Below are 15,731 nucleotides of genomic sequence, written 5' to 3'. Positions count from 1 at the left end.
CAAAACTCTAACAGCCCCTGATGTCTCAGGATGAAGCATCACCTCCTCCCCAGGGCATTCAAGGCTCTCTGGGATCCAGCCCCATCCTGCCTCTTTTAATGCTCCCGCCCAATGCCCTCCCCCACCCCCCCAGCTTCCCAGGCCCCAGGAGACACTCAGCCAGATCAAGCAGGGAAGGAGACACAGGCAAGAGTCTTTCCAGAGCCTACACCCCTAACCCTCCAGCTCAAACCTGGACCTGGGTTTCCAGGGGATGGGAAGGGGACAGAGACTGGGGTTTTCCCTTTAGGACCCATAAGGGAATCTCCCCTAAAGCCCAAGGCTTTGGAAACCTATAAACTTCCCATCCTGATAACCTGTCAACTTCAGGGACCTCCACACTGTTCCCCAACCAATGAGTGGGTAATTCACCTGATCCTGCAACTAGTGTTTACTGTGGCTCTGCCATAGTCAGTCCCCAGGTACCAAGGGAGACACAACAATGAAGGGGACCTGGTTCTTGTTCCCAAGGAGCTGGCAGCCTAGCAGGAACAAGATGTGAGATGTAACATCAGTAAAACTTTAATATTCCTGACTTGGACCCCAATATCCCATCCCATTAGATAAGGACCCTCTTCACTGGTGACCTCTCTGGACCACAGTGATTTCAGCTGATCCCAAACAGAGGTGCCCTAGGGCGACAGGGTACCCTAGGGCCCTAGGGTACAGTGTCTTCTAGGAAATCAACTTTTTATCTTACGGACAAGATCTTACTAAGCCCAGATACACCCAGCCCAGGGCCATGCTGGGCTGTGAAACCTGAGATTTTGACAATGTGGATCCTATGTATCATCTTAGAAATTAACACCATGTGTGGGGAGGCAAAGTTCATTGGACAGCCCCTCTTCCTGGGGCTGTAAGGTCTTGCCTGCTCTACATCCCAACCAAACCTCTAATCACCAGCCACGTTCAGCAAAACACACTTCAGAATACACAGATGATTAGAGTATAGAATACAGGTCGAGTTTGTTTTAAATTCAGGATTTGAGGCAAATGATCATTTTGAATTGCTCATGTCTAGATTTCTGATCAATCACACGCTGCTGGGTGTTATACCTTGTCATCACATATTGTCACTTCCCACTGGACCCACACGGTGGGGTTCACATAATGCTTTCATGAGTACCTTTTCAGTGGCTCATCAAAACCACCCTCTAAGGTAAGAGTTGTCATAACTGGCATTTTACCCTCAAGGATTAAATAACTTCCTAGTGACTAATTGGAACCCCAGCCAGTCTTCCCTAACTCAGCACTCTTGCCATATAAGGGTAACTGTTTTTAATTGTTCTAAAATTACAGGTCTTACCTTTTCCTTGTAAACACATCCTTGTGCAATCACTCGCTTCCAGAAGTAATAGTTAGTTAATTTCTAGTGGTCTAATACTCTTGCCAAGTTAAATTCCTTCCACGGACCCATGCAATTCTTTTCCCTTCTGGTAGGTCCTGGATTAATTACATTAAGGTACAGACCTTAATAGGCCCACTACCTCCTGACTGATATAGAATTGTTCATTCAAAGATAAAAACTGATGTTTACAGGACCAAATGCAGACCTTACACAAATTCTAGAACAGTTTTTCATAGGTCAATCAAACCCTTCACATTTAAGTAACTGGGAACAAATTTTTTTATACTTTCTATGGAAAGAACATAGGGAGATGAGACATTAAAAAATATCACTTCTAATAAAATATTTACTTAGTAAATAGTGTGAAAGAAAATATTCTTGCCTTTGGACTATATTATGTACAGAAAAATACTTTGGATTATGCTTTGTCTTTCTTTTCCTTTAGTCATTCTTCATCAAACTGATTTCTTCCACTGGAGGGTAAAGCCATCGGCTTCCTTCTTATAAAACTCACCTTTCCAGCCTGGCCTCCTGCGGAGGTGAAAGAGATGATGTGGGGGTGGCGGGCACAGCAGATCCAGAAGGTCTTGAGTGATAAGAGGTGTTGCCAAAGCTGTTGTATCTAAACAGTGCAGAAGTTTAAGGTAGGGAGCAGGGTGGAAGGAGAGAGAAATGAGTACAAGTCAGTAACTGAATAACACTTAGCAAACTATCTTCATTTTTGCAAGAAAAACAGGCTTGGAAATGCTAACACCATTAGTGATTTTTCTAATTTCAAGAGAGTTACTAACTGCTTCATTTTATTTCTCATGAGAGAGGTTTCCCAAAGGCCAAAACCATTGGGCAGAGAGATTTATGACAAGGGGTTTAAATAAAACCTTCATATTTCCTTGTTTGTCCATGTACGTTAAAATTCTTTGCTAACATAAAGAATCCCAATTATGTTCATTTGAATCTATGAAGATTCTTCTTGCCTCTCATGGCAGTACAATTAATGTTAAATCCGTCAAAGATCTGTAGAAAATACCAAATGATTAGCTAAACAAACATCTTATTAAAAAGTCTGTTTTAGGTATTTCCAAATCAGTGTCATTCATTAAATGTAATCTTGTCACCTGCCCAGTGACCAAGGAGAAAATGTCCTCAGACCTGCTGGACTGGCCTGCTGGCTAGAGGTACATGTGTTCACACTTTCATCCAATGCTGCTTTTGAACCCAAAATACAGCTACCGGGTCTAAACGAGCCTTTATCATTTCTCAGTCATCTCTGACAAGTTTCCGGATGAGTAAACTAGAGTTTTCTAGAGTTTTCTTTCTGGTTTTCAGAATAGCTGTCCTTTAGCTTATTATCACTCAGTGTATTCCCAGAAAACAAATCATCACGTGAAGCCCTTGTGGGGGGGGGGGGCAGACACTCATGATTAGTTACAGATGAGACCCAATGATCTGCCTCTCAACCTACTCAGCTGCAAGTCAGGGCTGACTGCTTCTCCTAAACTGGTTGGGGACACTTGGGTGCATGAGACCCTATGGGTCACTATGCGATAAGTGCACAAAGACCTTCCTGCACACAGTGAATCCAGTTCAAACTCCCATCAACAGAAACCAGCACTAACCATTCTGGGAAGCACCTTAACTTCAAATGTGGATATCCTTTGACAGAGTAAGCCTCCTTTTGGAAAGCTAGCATAACCTTATGGTTATTTGTATACTGAAAATGTCACGCATGGCAATACAGGAGCATTATTGAGACCATGGTGAAAAAAACCTGGAAATTACCCAACCAGGTAACAACGCAAGAATGGTTAAAACGTGTGATCCAATATCCGTGGAATATTATGCAATGATTACAAATGATGGCCAATTCTGTAAATGATAGTATAGAAAATGTTTATATACAGGCTGAAATAAAACATCAGAATACAATATTTATAGTTTGATTTCAACTGTACAAAAATATTCACAAAGGTCAAAAGCTATGTGTAGAAAAAAATCAGAAACAGGCTATTTTACAAAGTGGACTAGAGAGAGATATTTCCCATTTTCCCTCATAAATTATATCATTATAATGATAAATAAAACATTTTTATTACTCCAACTCTACCCTGTGCTGCTAAGTTTTGTCTGCTTTGCTATGGGTCTTATTATTTATTTGGCATCACAAGTCAGGCCTGTGTCACTACACAGGCATGCCACCAGGCAGAGGGAGACTCCGATCACACAGTTTCACTATATCATCCTCAGCCAACACATCACTCTCATGGGACATGGTTTCTGGGCATCCCTTTTCTTTTCTCTTTAAAAACCCAACATGCTACGTGCCTAACAGGTTAACTGCTTCTCCATGTGAGGGTTGGACTGAGTTTTTAAGAGAGCTCCCAAACCACAGGGCATAGAGAAGGCAGAAAAGCAAAGGGTGAGAGGAACATACAAAGAAAGGAAGCAGTAGAAAAGGGAGAAAAAAACTCAGGAGCAAAGAAGAGGGAGAGAAGCGGGCAGAAAGCACTGTGACATGGGCAGGGAAGGAGGCTGCCGTCAAGAGCTTGGAGTCCTCAGGGAGACAGAGCCCCCGGGCCCAGACACCAGCCCTGTGTCACCCAGCTACCTGGACCCTTGGCTTGTTATTCCCTGCAAGCATCTAAAACAACCCCCTTCTGACCCAAAGTGGGCATCCTGTAGAATGTTTTAAGAGGGTTACGTTACCATAACTGAGTTTAAATGACGTTATGGAAATAAAACCAAGCATGATGCATATTCCCCCTGCTTTGGTTTTTCTAATGGCTGAGCAATTAATTCAAATACCTCACAGTCTGTTCAATTTTGCTTCTCAATTTCAGCCAAACGAACTGGATCATACATCTCACTCGGTTCACCATACTTTTTCCCGTTGGTTCTTTGTACTCACTAATCAGTTGGTGCCTGCTATAACCAGTTCCACTGCACTCAACCACTGAGCGGTTACAGACCCCACGAAAACCACAGTGAGTGAACATCAGAAAACTAATAGGTGCAAACAGTATTTATACAGCATTCGAATTCCTGTCAAATAATTAAAAATTGTAAGAATTTCTCAGTTAAATATAAGTCAAACCTTATTCACAAGCATGAGGCTGTTTTTGTAAATTTATGTGTATATTCATTCATTTATATGTTTCTCTTACTCCTGTCCCCTAGGACTGTAAGCAGTAGCAAAGACCAAGTGGAAAGGACCTGGATCCAGGAAAGCCCCATCAGAGGCTCTGAGACCATCACTAGAAAGTCCAGAATGACCATCATGGGCTAACACCACCCTGCTGGGGAAGATGAGGTTGCCAAGTTATTTTTATTCCCGTCAAACGTACAGCTCTTAACTTGTACACAGATACTGTTCTTGGAGGACATAAGAGCCATGTTGGACGCCCTCCATAAAAGTCATGTGAATGATCCAATAAGCCCGGAAGTTTAGACCTAGAAGAGACTCCTACAGAACCTGTAGTTTGAAGGTACTCAAACTGGAGTTCACACACTCCTGGAGGCATGCAAAGCCATCCTGGAAACAAGAGGAAATGTGTCTTAGAGCCCCACGTTCCATAGCTGCTCTTTTCTTAAAAACGGGTCTGCCTGTGGCTACTGCTAGGGTCTCCAAGTTCTCTTCCCTGCCTCCCCTTCCACGATGGCCTTCCACTCTCAGGGGGAAAAAAAAGCAACACCTTCACCGAGGCCAAATCAATGTGGGGCAATGCTTTGAGCCGAAAAAACTCCAGGGTGCCAGGCAAAGGAAGAGTGTAGGAAAGCCTCACTCCTGAGGGAATTCCTTAAGAAATACTGAGGAAGGGGCCCCTGGGTGGCTCAGCAAGTTAAGTGTCTGACTCCTGGTTTCAGTTCAGGTCATGATCTCACGTGAGTTCGAGCCCCATATCAGGCTCTGTGCTGACAGTGCGGAGCCTGCTTGGGATTCTCTCTCTGCCCCTCCCCTACTCACACTGGCTCTGTCTTGAAATAAATAAACTTAAAAAAATGTATATATATATACATTAAATATATATAATACATCTAAATATATATATTTAGATAAGGACCCTCTTCACTGGTGACCTCTCTGGGACCACAGTGATTTCAGCTGATCCCAAGTAGAAGTGCCCTAGGGTGAAGGGCACCCTATATATAAAAAATATATATATATATTATATATATTAATATATAAATTTATAAATATATATATATATTTATATATAAATATATAAAGAAATACTGTGGAAGGAGACAGTGCTGCTGTACCCAGGAGTAACCTCAGAGCAAGCCTCACATGTCATCTCTATCTACCTGCCCATCTACCTATGAATTGTGTTGAAATGATATTATGGAAATAAAACAAGCATAATGCATTTTCCCACTCCTTTGGTTTTGCAAATACCTGAGCAGTTAATTCAAATACCCCCCAGTCTGTCTGGTTTTGCCTCTCAATTCTAGGAGTTAGATGGTTGTCACAGGGATGCATAGGTGTGTATTTGAATTGAAATAGGACGTTGGACTTTTTCTGACAGAAATAAGGTCTCACTTGTCTGAGGACAGGCTTTGCCAATTAGGCATATGTAGGTGTTTCCTAAAATTTAATCACTTAAATGTGAAACCCCAAGGTTTTCACAAAAATGAATTTATATATATTTTTAATGTTTATTTATTTAGGTGTGCCCGGGGGGCACAGTAGGTCAAGTGTCTTGACTTCAGTTCAGGTCACAATCTCATGGTTCATGAGTTCCATCCCCACACTGGGCTATTGTCAGCACAGAGCCTGCTTTGGATCCTCTGTCTGTCCCTCCCCCACTTGTGCGTGCATACATGCTCTCTCTCAAAAATAAACATTAAAAAATACTTATTTTATTTGAGAGAGAGAGAAAGCACAGGGGAGGGGAAGAGGGAGACAGGGAGAGGGAGGGAGGGAGGGGGGAGAGAGAGAGAGAGAGAGAGAGAGAGAGAGAGAGAGAGAGAGAATGAATCCCAAGCAGGTTCCTCACTATCAGTGAAGAGCCCAACACGGGGCTTGATCTCATGAACCATGAGATCATGACCCGAGAAGAAATCAGACACTTAACTGACTGAGCCACCCAGGTGCCCTTTGACAAAAATGAATTTAAAGCACATGTATGACAGAAAGATCACGTCTTTTACAACTTTAAAGTCACAACAAAAAACTTCACACAGGCTATTTAAAACTTTGAGGGAAGTTCGAAAATATTCTTAGGTTGTATGTGGGGAGAAAAGGTTGATAATCACAGTTCTAGATTAATTCTTCTTTTTATTAGATGGAAAATCTGACACACACCACAACTGGTTCTATCAGTGGTGTGAAAGAGCCATTCTCCAGATCTGTGTCCGATAAGCCTTCACTCAAGATAAGGCGTAACTTCTTACTGGACACCCAGGCCAAGGGTATCCCAGACACAGACTCTCTGGCAAAAGCATTTTGCTGACAAGGACTTGCCTCAAGAACCCTGGCAGGGAGAGGCCAGGGTTCGAGGTCTGGCATTTGGAGTTATCTGTAGATGACCCCAGAAAGGAAAGAGACAGACTCTCTAAAAGAGAGGCCTGTACAACGCACAGGTTAGGACCAGAAGCTGGGCCAGGATGCTTGGGGCAGAAACCACTCCCCACTTCCTTAGCTCTCCGTGCCTCAGTTTCCTCATGGTAAATAAGGGATAGTAATATAACCTACTTCTTAAGGGTTAAGTAATGCTTTGAAATGCTAATTTCATGGAAAGTACAGGGCCTGGCTCATAATAAATAAATGTTATCAATTATTATTACTCTAAGATGGGAGCAGCCACAAGTATGATCAATAATTGATTTTGAACAATTGATTGTTCAAAATATTCAAACCCTTGGTTGCCCATTCCCCGCTCTGTAGAGCTCCTAACCCAGGCAATAATAGTGTCGGGCAGGCACACAGGCATGGGACAAGCACCTGCTAAAAATGCCTCGTGTGGTTCCGATTTGCACACTGCCCTCCCTCTGCTCCCCTCTCCAATTGTTGTAAGAATTATTGCAGTGCTCACACTTCAACAATGTAATTGTGTTAATGCCTGTGAAGGGATTCCAAGGGCAACTGCCCTCTCGCAGGGAGCTATGAGCAATCTGTGAAAGAAATATGCATATATTAGAATAAAAATGGGCGCCTGGGTGGCTCGGTCAATTGTCTGACTTCAGCTCAGGTCATGTCTCACGGTTTGGGAGTTCGAGTCCCACGTCGGGTTCTGTGCTGACGGCTCAGAGCCTGGAGCCTGCTTCGGATTCTGTGTCTCCTCCTCTCTCTGCCCCGCCCCCACTCACGCTCTGTGTCTCTCAAAAAATATGTTTTTTTTTAAAAAGAATAAAAGCAGAAAGCTGGAGAAAAGAGAGAGAAAATAAAGACACCCACCTATTAGAAGAGAAAGACCGGAAGTTGTAAGGCTCAGAGGCAGAGTATGTGCTCAAATGGAGAGAATCAGAGGGACTGTTAAAGGAAGGAAAATCCCACTCAAAACGCTGCATAGGAAGGGGGCAGAGCACTTCACTGTATTCGGTAGGTCAAACGAGATGCACCCCACACAGTTAGGTGTGAAATGCATAGATATTGTCAGACCATGCATGTTTTTAAAAACCTTAGGTTTAAAAATCCATTTTTAGTAACTGTGTTATAACAGAAGAGCTCTTTGATTCAGACACACGGCAGTTTTCCTCCGCCTCCTGCCTAAATCCTGGTAATTGTTTAGTTAGTGGCCAGGGAGTTAGTTTACACCACCACCGCCCTCTGCTCAGATTGGAATACACACACACACACACACACACACACACACACACACACACACACACAGCAGAGGACAAGCCAGTCAGCACAAGTAACATGCTGTCTCCTTCCCTGGATTAAGCTCACACGGGCCTCCAGGTGGCTGGATCTACCTGCTTTCCTTCTGGGCCTCAGCCTCCTTTTCCTTGGTGGGTAAGGGCGAATCCTCAAAGTCATAGGAGAAGAGGTGGAAGGGGCTGTGGGGCACATAGGGCAGCTTTTCTATGGTTGGTGATGCCTTCGGGGGGCCAGGCGCGGAGGAGGAGGGCCGGGAGACAGAGGCAGGGGTCAGGGGTGGCAGCACGAGGGCAGGCCCAGAGGACCTGCTGCGCAAGGGGCCCCCCACTGCAGTGCTGGCTGGACATCGTTTTCCCTGGGAGGCGGCATTCGAAGCAGTGGGGAGAGCTGAGCTCTGGGGAGCAGTATCCTTTCCAGCAGGGCTCTGCTCAGAGGCAGGGCGAGCCTCTCTGCCGACCCAGCAGGGTGGAGGGCAAACAGGGAAGGAAAGGGAAGTGAAGGTTAGGAAAGAGAAAAAGACACACAAACCCCCCACTACTGCTACGGCCACTTAACTTCAGAATCCAGCTATGTTTCTTGAGCTGCAGCATGAAAGCTGGCTGGCCAACAGAAGCTTTGGTTTGTTCAAAAATCCTGGCGCCCTGAGCTTGTCCATCTGGGTGGCAAGACTTGCTGAGGGCAAGGACACATCCTTGCAAACCAGTATGGCATCTGGGCATTTCGGAGGCTTTTGTGTGGAGAATTTAACAGAGCCCCTAAGGCTCTTCTTCAATGGCTTCCCAAGCCTCCCCAGTTTCTCCCCAATGGTTGTGTTGGCACTTGAATTTCCACAATTTGAATTTCATTTCTTTCTCTTGGTCAAATCAAGGTTCTGTCCTCCTCCTAAAAAGCCCAGTCTTAAGGAAGAAGCATCCCCCAAGCCCCATACTTTAGGTCACGGCTTTCAGGTGCATTCTTGAAAGGAAGTATGGAAGAGGAAAAAGAAAAGAGATGCTAGTCTCTTGCCAGGAGTACCAAGAGCCAGCAAGGAGGGACTGGCATGATGAAGTCAAATTTTGCCCATTTCACACTTTTCCCACAACCTGTCTGCACGACTAAGCCCATCTGGACTCCTTCAGGCAGCCCAATTCTGCCACAGTTATAAAACTTTTCCACCTTCACAGGACTGGATTTGGACCACTTAGATATTTTGAAATACACCCTTATAACCCGAGCATCTCCGTTACACTCTGCATTTTTCAAAACCAGTCCCTCTCTCGGAGAACTGGACTCCCAGACATGCCCATTGGGAATCAGATGGGAGCTGTTTTCTCTCCTAGCTCCCTCTATATAGAAAGGCAGGGACATACCAGTTGCCCTGGCTCGAGGGGAGAATGGGATGAGAACTCACTGCAGTCTCAGCCCAGGTCTGGCACACACACACACACACACACACACACAGTGGGGACATGGGGTTGGCATACACAAAGCAGCAGGCAGGGCAAGCTGTGAAGGACACCAACCCAGCAGAAGTAAGCAGAATCTTTCTTGCCACTTTAAGGTCTGGTGGGATTATGCCAGGAAATAAATATATCCAGCTCAAAGTTAGTGAGTGCCTTAGTAACTGTCAAGGTCAAGCCCCAGTATGCACAACTTTATTTCCCAAAACTGAAAAGCCTAACTGCACTTTGTTCAAGAATGCCCTCCAGCATCAGGTCATAAAGAAAACAGACCTTTCAGGGGTGCCTGGGTGGCTCAGTTGGTTAAGTGTCCGACTTCGGCTCACATCATGATCTTACAGCTCGTGAGTTCGAGCGCTACCATCAGGCTCTGTGCTGACAGCTTGGAGCCTGGAGCCTGCTTCAGATTCTGTGTCTCCCTCTCTCTCTGCCCCTCCCCTGCTCGTGTGCCGTCTCTCTCAAAAATAAATATTAAAAAAATTTTTTTAAAAGATCTTTCAAAACAGTAAATAACCATCTACCTATGTAAGTAACAATCCTATGTAAAGACAGCACATCAGGAGGGATGTTTTGAAGGTTACCCTTCAAAGTCAGATTCTTCTCTCTGGTCCTAGGTGCTGTCCCATGAGAATAGCCAAGGGGGGATGGGTTTGTGTAGGTGGGCCAGAACATGTACATTTAAACACATATGGAGCCATACCAGTGTATTACTGATTTCTACATGATTCCCTGTGGTTAATTTTCAACCTAAGGTGGGACTACCAACCAAACTTCCTCCCTTCCCAGAGCACCCCTAACTGAATACCATTCCCTTCAGGCATGGCAGCTCCAGATAGGAGAGGGGCTCTAATAGCAACCTTTCTTACCCCCCTTCCCCATTCTGACCTGTGTGACTCACTCTTTGTGACCAGGCCATTCCTTCCCTCTCTCGGCACCCTGCTGACTTCTTCCCAGACATTTATTTCCAAAGCAGGGAAACAATCACTAGTTTGTCAGATCACAGAAGATTCCATGGCCCCTGGGAATGGTGGGTGTCTCAGCACATCAAATGGCCACTTTTATGTGCACTGGTGGTCTGGACAGAGAGGCCAGGAGGCAAAGAATCACACCGACTTTGAAGTTGGTAAGAAAGAGGTTTCACCCTAATTTATCCAAGATCTCTTTGATTTTGCTTATTTGCAGAAAAACAGTAAAGGAGTCCATTTGCAGTGGTAATCAATTAAATGAAAAAACATCCGACTTTAGAATTACTTTTGAATACTAGAAAATGAGATTGCCTGTGATCAATTTTTATTTTGTATAAACACATCATTTGGGGAAAATATCTATAAAATTAAAAAATATCTGCAAGGTGCCTGTATCTGTTAACATTGCCTGAAGACAGAAAGAATGTATATTGGAAAGGTATGAGCAGAGGACAGTAAACTCCCTCAAAAGGCCGTACAACCATGTTACTTATTCTGGGTATGAAAATAAATAACAGGAAAATTTTCTGGGCTGCACGGGATGAAAAAGTACTCCTGTCCACTTGGATAAAAAGCAGAGCTGCATCATTAACATCGTAGCTACCTGTGCCAGTTTAGGAAATATTACATTAGTAAAATTAGTAGGAAGAAGGAGACACATGGAATTATCCTTAATACAATGCTGGAAGAGCTAATAACATTTTCTGATCAGAGATGAACATCCTTCTAGTCACTGTCAATCTGACTAAGCCAAAGCACTAATGAGGGAGGGAGGAGCAGGGTGAGCTTTCCATAAAGCATCCTAAGGAAGGGAAAGTGTGGTTCTCTAATGAACACGTGCTCAGTTATTTCTACAAAACTAGTCGCTCTGTGGCTCCGTGCTCAGGGAAAAGGTTTGCCAGTGGGAGCCAGTGAGGAAGGGAGACCTGAAAGGTGGCTGGCTGCAAACTATCTATTAGGAAGGAACCTCGGGCTATTAGTGGGAGCCTGGGAGTGTCCAGGCTCGGTACCTTTCCTTGCCCTGACAGGGGGCATCATCCTCTCTCTCTTCCTCTGAATTGGGCTCCGTGACTGGTTGCTCTTCTTCCTCCTCCTCCTCCTCTTCCCTGAGACAAGGCAAGGCAAAGAGAAATGCACAGAGACAAGATGGAAAAGCGAGGTGAGTGTTACAAACGGGAAGATGAAACAAAAAACCAACCGGGCCAGCTGGCTGAGATGAAAAGGACACAGTCTGAGAGGAGACAGTTCTGAGATGAGGAAATCTGAATGTGGGCAGAGATACAATAACCCGGCACAGGCCGAATTTCTTTGTCAAGTTGGCTGGCTGCCGCTGCCCTGCTCCCCCCACACGCGGTTCCGAGCAGCTTCCGGCCTCGGGCAGGGCCCTGCTATGGTTTTCCTCCTCCACACGGAACCATGCAGGAGTGTCCTTGGGGATGTCCAGCTCCCGCAGAAGGCACAGAGTCCTCACCTCACCATGCTGGTTAGAAACCACTGAGGGTCAGGCCAATCTGGAACTCACCTTCATGGCAGGGTGGGGGTGGGCGGACACATGGTTTACAAGCCACTCCCTCACTCTCAGTGTACGTGGTGCAGGGCACGCTGATCCACTTCCACCTGGAGTGTGGACAGGTGGCCCGGGTGGAGTCACAACTGTCACCTCTGGGATTTCTCCTGGTGCCTCCGGCGATGAGTAACCGTGAGGGTGGCCTAAGTGCGGGGCCGCCTGCTGTTCCTGGTGGAGGAAGGCTGCCTGCAGCCGACCCACGACCCACGGAGAGCAGAGTGTGGGCGTGGGAGGTGGTGCAGGTAGCAATCCCACGACAAGTTTAACCCTTGGATCCGGTACTGCTGAAGCTCCGCCCTCGCCTTTCGCTAACGGAAGATAGTAAATTCTCACTTTTGCTTAAGACAGTTTAATTTGGGTGTTGTCCTTGCAGCTACATGAGTACAGGCCTCGATAACCGAGTCACTACCCTCCTTTGGGCTCTAAGCCCTGTCAACACCTGACTCCTGTCATGGCCCACACAGAACACCTAGCCCAGGCCCCGTGCACATATCAATCCCTCGTGTTCTTGAACTCTAATAACCTTCACCTTTTGTCACTTCAGCCCCTCCCACCCTGGACCTCACCATCAAACAGAACCGGTCCACCTTGGAGATCTTACATCCAAACCTCCTCCCCCACCCTACCCCTCCACGACCCCAAGCCCTCATTCACCCCCTAGCTCTCATTCACCTCCCGCCAGAGCTCCACTGTCATCTCCTCGAGGCCATCCTCTACCCTCTCAATGCTGCCAGCTCCTTCTCGCCCTCAGTCCTCCAGAATTCACCACTCCCCACCCCAGGCATCATTTTCCCAACATCTTCAACCCTTTTGCCCCCCACTGTCCTCCACTTGTTTTCCCTTTTCACTGAAGTATAAAGTACATTCAGAAAAGTACACAAATCACTGAAGTTTCGCAAAATAAACACATCCATAAAACCAGCACTCCCCTAATGCTCCCTTCCGACTGCTTCCCTTCCCTCCCTCACTTCAGACAGCAGAGGTCAGTTAGCCTGGCCTGGTTTTCTTCTGTCTACAAGGAATCATACCATATCCAGCTTCTTTTGTTCAACGTAACACTTGGGAGACTCATCTACACTGTTATAGGTCGTTGCAGACCATTCATTCTCATTGTTATATAACACTCCCTTGTATGAATAGAGCACAATATAGTTTACCCATTCTACTGCTGATGATAACCAGACACTTTTCAGTTTGGGGTTATTTTGAACAGGGCTATTACGAACATTGTAGCACAGGTCTTTAATAGAACACATGTACATATTATTAGGCAGTATGTTATCTAGGAATGACATTTATTGGTTATATGATACGCTTGGGTTCATCTTTATCAGGAACTGTTAAACAGTTTTTAAAAATGACCTGGTAGGGGCGTCTGGGTGGCTCAGTCAGTTAAGCGTCTGACTTTGGCTCAGGTCATGATCTCACGGTTTGTGGGTTCGAGCCCTGTGTGGGGCTCCGTGCTGACAGCTCACAGCCTGAAGCCTGTTTCCGATTATGTGTCTCCCTCTCTCCCTGCCCCTCCCCTGTTCACGCTTTGTCTCTGTCTCAAGAAAAAATAAACATTAAAAAAAAATTTTTTTAAATGACCTGGTAAATTTAAATTCCCATAAGTAGTATATGAATATACTGCCTGTTCTACATCCTTGCCAAGAGTTGGTGGTTTTTGTTTTTCTTTTTGAGTTTTGTCTGTTTCATTTTAGCCATCTAATCTGTGTGTAGCAACATCTCACTGTGATCTGAGTTTCCTTTCTCTGATGACTAGTGAAGCTGGGCACTTTTGTCATACTTTTCGGGATTCTCCATTCAGATATCCTCTTTTTGAAATGTAAGTACTTCACCCATTGTTTTAAATCCAGGTTGTATTTTTATTTTTGATTTGTACTTCTTTACATAATTTGGGGACAAGTCCTTCTGTCATACTTAATGTGTTGCAAGAATCTTTTCCCTCCCTGTGGGTTGCCTTTGGACTCACTTCACGGTGTCATTTTTATTTGTTTTTTTTTTTTTTAACATTTATTCATTTTTGAGAGAGAGCAAGAGAGAGAGCACAAGCAAGCATGAGAGGGGAAGGGGCAGAGATAGAGGGGGACAGAGGATCCCAAGTGGGCTCTGAGCTGACAGCAGAGAACCCAATGCAGGGATCAAACTCATGAACCATAAGATCATGACCTGAGCCAAAGTCAGAAGCTCAGGTGCCCCTCATGGTGGGTTTATTTATTTATTTTTTAAGTTTATCTATTTTTGAGAGAGACAGAGACAGAATGCGAGGGGGTTAGGGACAGAGAGAGAGGGAGATACAGAATCAGAAGCAGGCTGCAGGCTCTGAACTGTCAGCACAGAGCCCGATGCGGGGCTTGAACTCACGGACCGTGAGATCATGACCTGAGCCGAAGCCGGCCGCTCAACCGACTGAGCCACCCAGGCGCCCCAGTCATGGTGTTTTTTCAATAAACAAAAATTCTTAATCTTAATGAAGTCCTACTTATCTTTTTTGATAGTTAGTACCCTTTGTGTCCTGGTTTAAATTGTTTTGCCTACACCAAGGTCTCAGAGATATTCCCCTATGTATCCCTCTAAGCTTATTACCAAACTGTCTCCCTTGGGCTCAACAGCTTCTGAGTCTGCACCAAACTGTCACATGACTTGTGTGTGCCATGGCTTTACTCTCATGAGTGGCAGGACACGACCAGGGCAGGCAGCACAATGACCTACTTGGAGGGCCCTATGGTCAAAGCACTGGCCTTGCCCTCCTATCCAAATGGATGGAGAAAGAAATACTGCCTCACGGTATGCAGGAATTTCTATGCTTGATTTTAGTTTCAGACCGTGAAGAAATTAGTCAAACAGAATCTTTTATGCTGATCATATTTAAGATGAAGAATAGGTTCAGACAATTTTGCTTTTCCCCTCGCTGAATTTTCTCTTAAAGTAGACCTTAACTTTGTTTATATTTGTGCAAAAAGAATTCTGGGCCTTTGGCCCTTGTTTTTCAAATACCACTAGGGGTGTTTTGTTTTTAACTGGTGGGGAGTTACTGCAGGGGACAGGCCTGTGAAGCCAATAGGCACTTTCCTTTTTACAATAGTCTCAAACTGGAGACCACCCCTTCCACGTTGGAAAAGACACTGAGAGGCCCATAGTCTGACCAATTCTGTAGGGCAGAGTTTTCTTCAAAGCCAACCTTACTTCCCAAATTTGGGTCTCAGGCTGATGTCACATTTCTTAGGCTTCAAAAACCAAACAACCAAACAACACAAACACAACCAAACAGGAGCACCTGGGTGGTTCAGTCAGTTAAGCATCTAAATTTGGCTCAGGTCATGATCTCACGGTTCCTTAGTTCATGACCCGAGTCGGGTTCTGTGCTGACAGCAAAGAGCCTGGAGCCTGCTTTAGATTCTGTGTCTCCCTCTCTCCCTGCCCCTCCCCTACTTGCTCTCTGTCTCTGTCTCTCTAAAATAAATAAGCATTTAAAAAAAATTAAACAAACAGGACAATGAATGTTGCTGAGCCTTTCAAAAGTACAACAGAAACATTTAAAACAGTATTA

The 15,731-nt window shown here is 45.1% G+C and overlaps 1 protein-coding gene across 11 annotated transcripts in view; it reads right to left on the bottom strand.

Annotated features, from left to right (window-relative positions):
* FHOD3 (formin homology 2 domain containing 3) overlaps positions 1 to 15,731 on the bottom strand; it is a 468,859-nt gene that overhangs the window by 115,479 nt on the left and 337,649 nt on the right. For 7 of the 11 annotated variants that reach the window (XM_027068795.2, XM_053206689.1, XM_027068790.2 and 4 more), the window contains 4 exons: positions 11,622 to 11,717; positions 8,303 to 8,656; positions 7,782 to 7,856; positions 1,902 to 2,009 (listed from right to left, as the gene is read on the bottom strand). In XM_027068795.2, the coding sequence (XP_026924596.1) occupies positions 1,902 to 2,009; positions 7,782 to 7,856; positions 8,303 to 8,656; positions 11,622 to 11,717 (633 nt within the window). The remainder of the gene's footprint in view (positions 1 to 1,901; positions 2,010 to 7,781; positions 7,857 to 8,302; positions 8,657 to 11,621; positions 11,718 to 15,731) is intronic. The other 4 variants (XM_027068800.2, XM_027068802.2, XM_027068803.2 and 1 more) reach the window with 1 other exon arrangement.

Source organism: Acinonyx jubatus, chromosome D3 (genome assembly GCF_027475565.1).
Source record: "Acinonyx jubatus isolate Ajub_Pintada_27869175 chromosome D3, VMU_Ajub_asm_v1.0, whole genome shotgun sequence".
Taxonomy (NCBI): domain Eukaryota; kingdom Metazoa; phylum Chordata; class Mammalia; order Carnivora; family Felidae; genus Acinonyx; species Acinonyx jubatus.
This window is presented reverse-complemented; position numbering and strand designations above follow the sequence as displayed.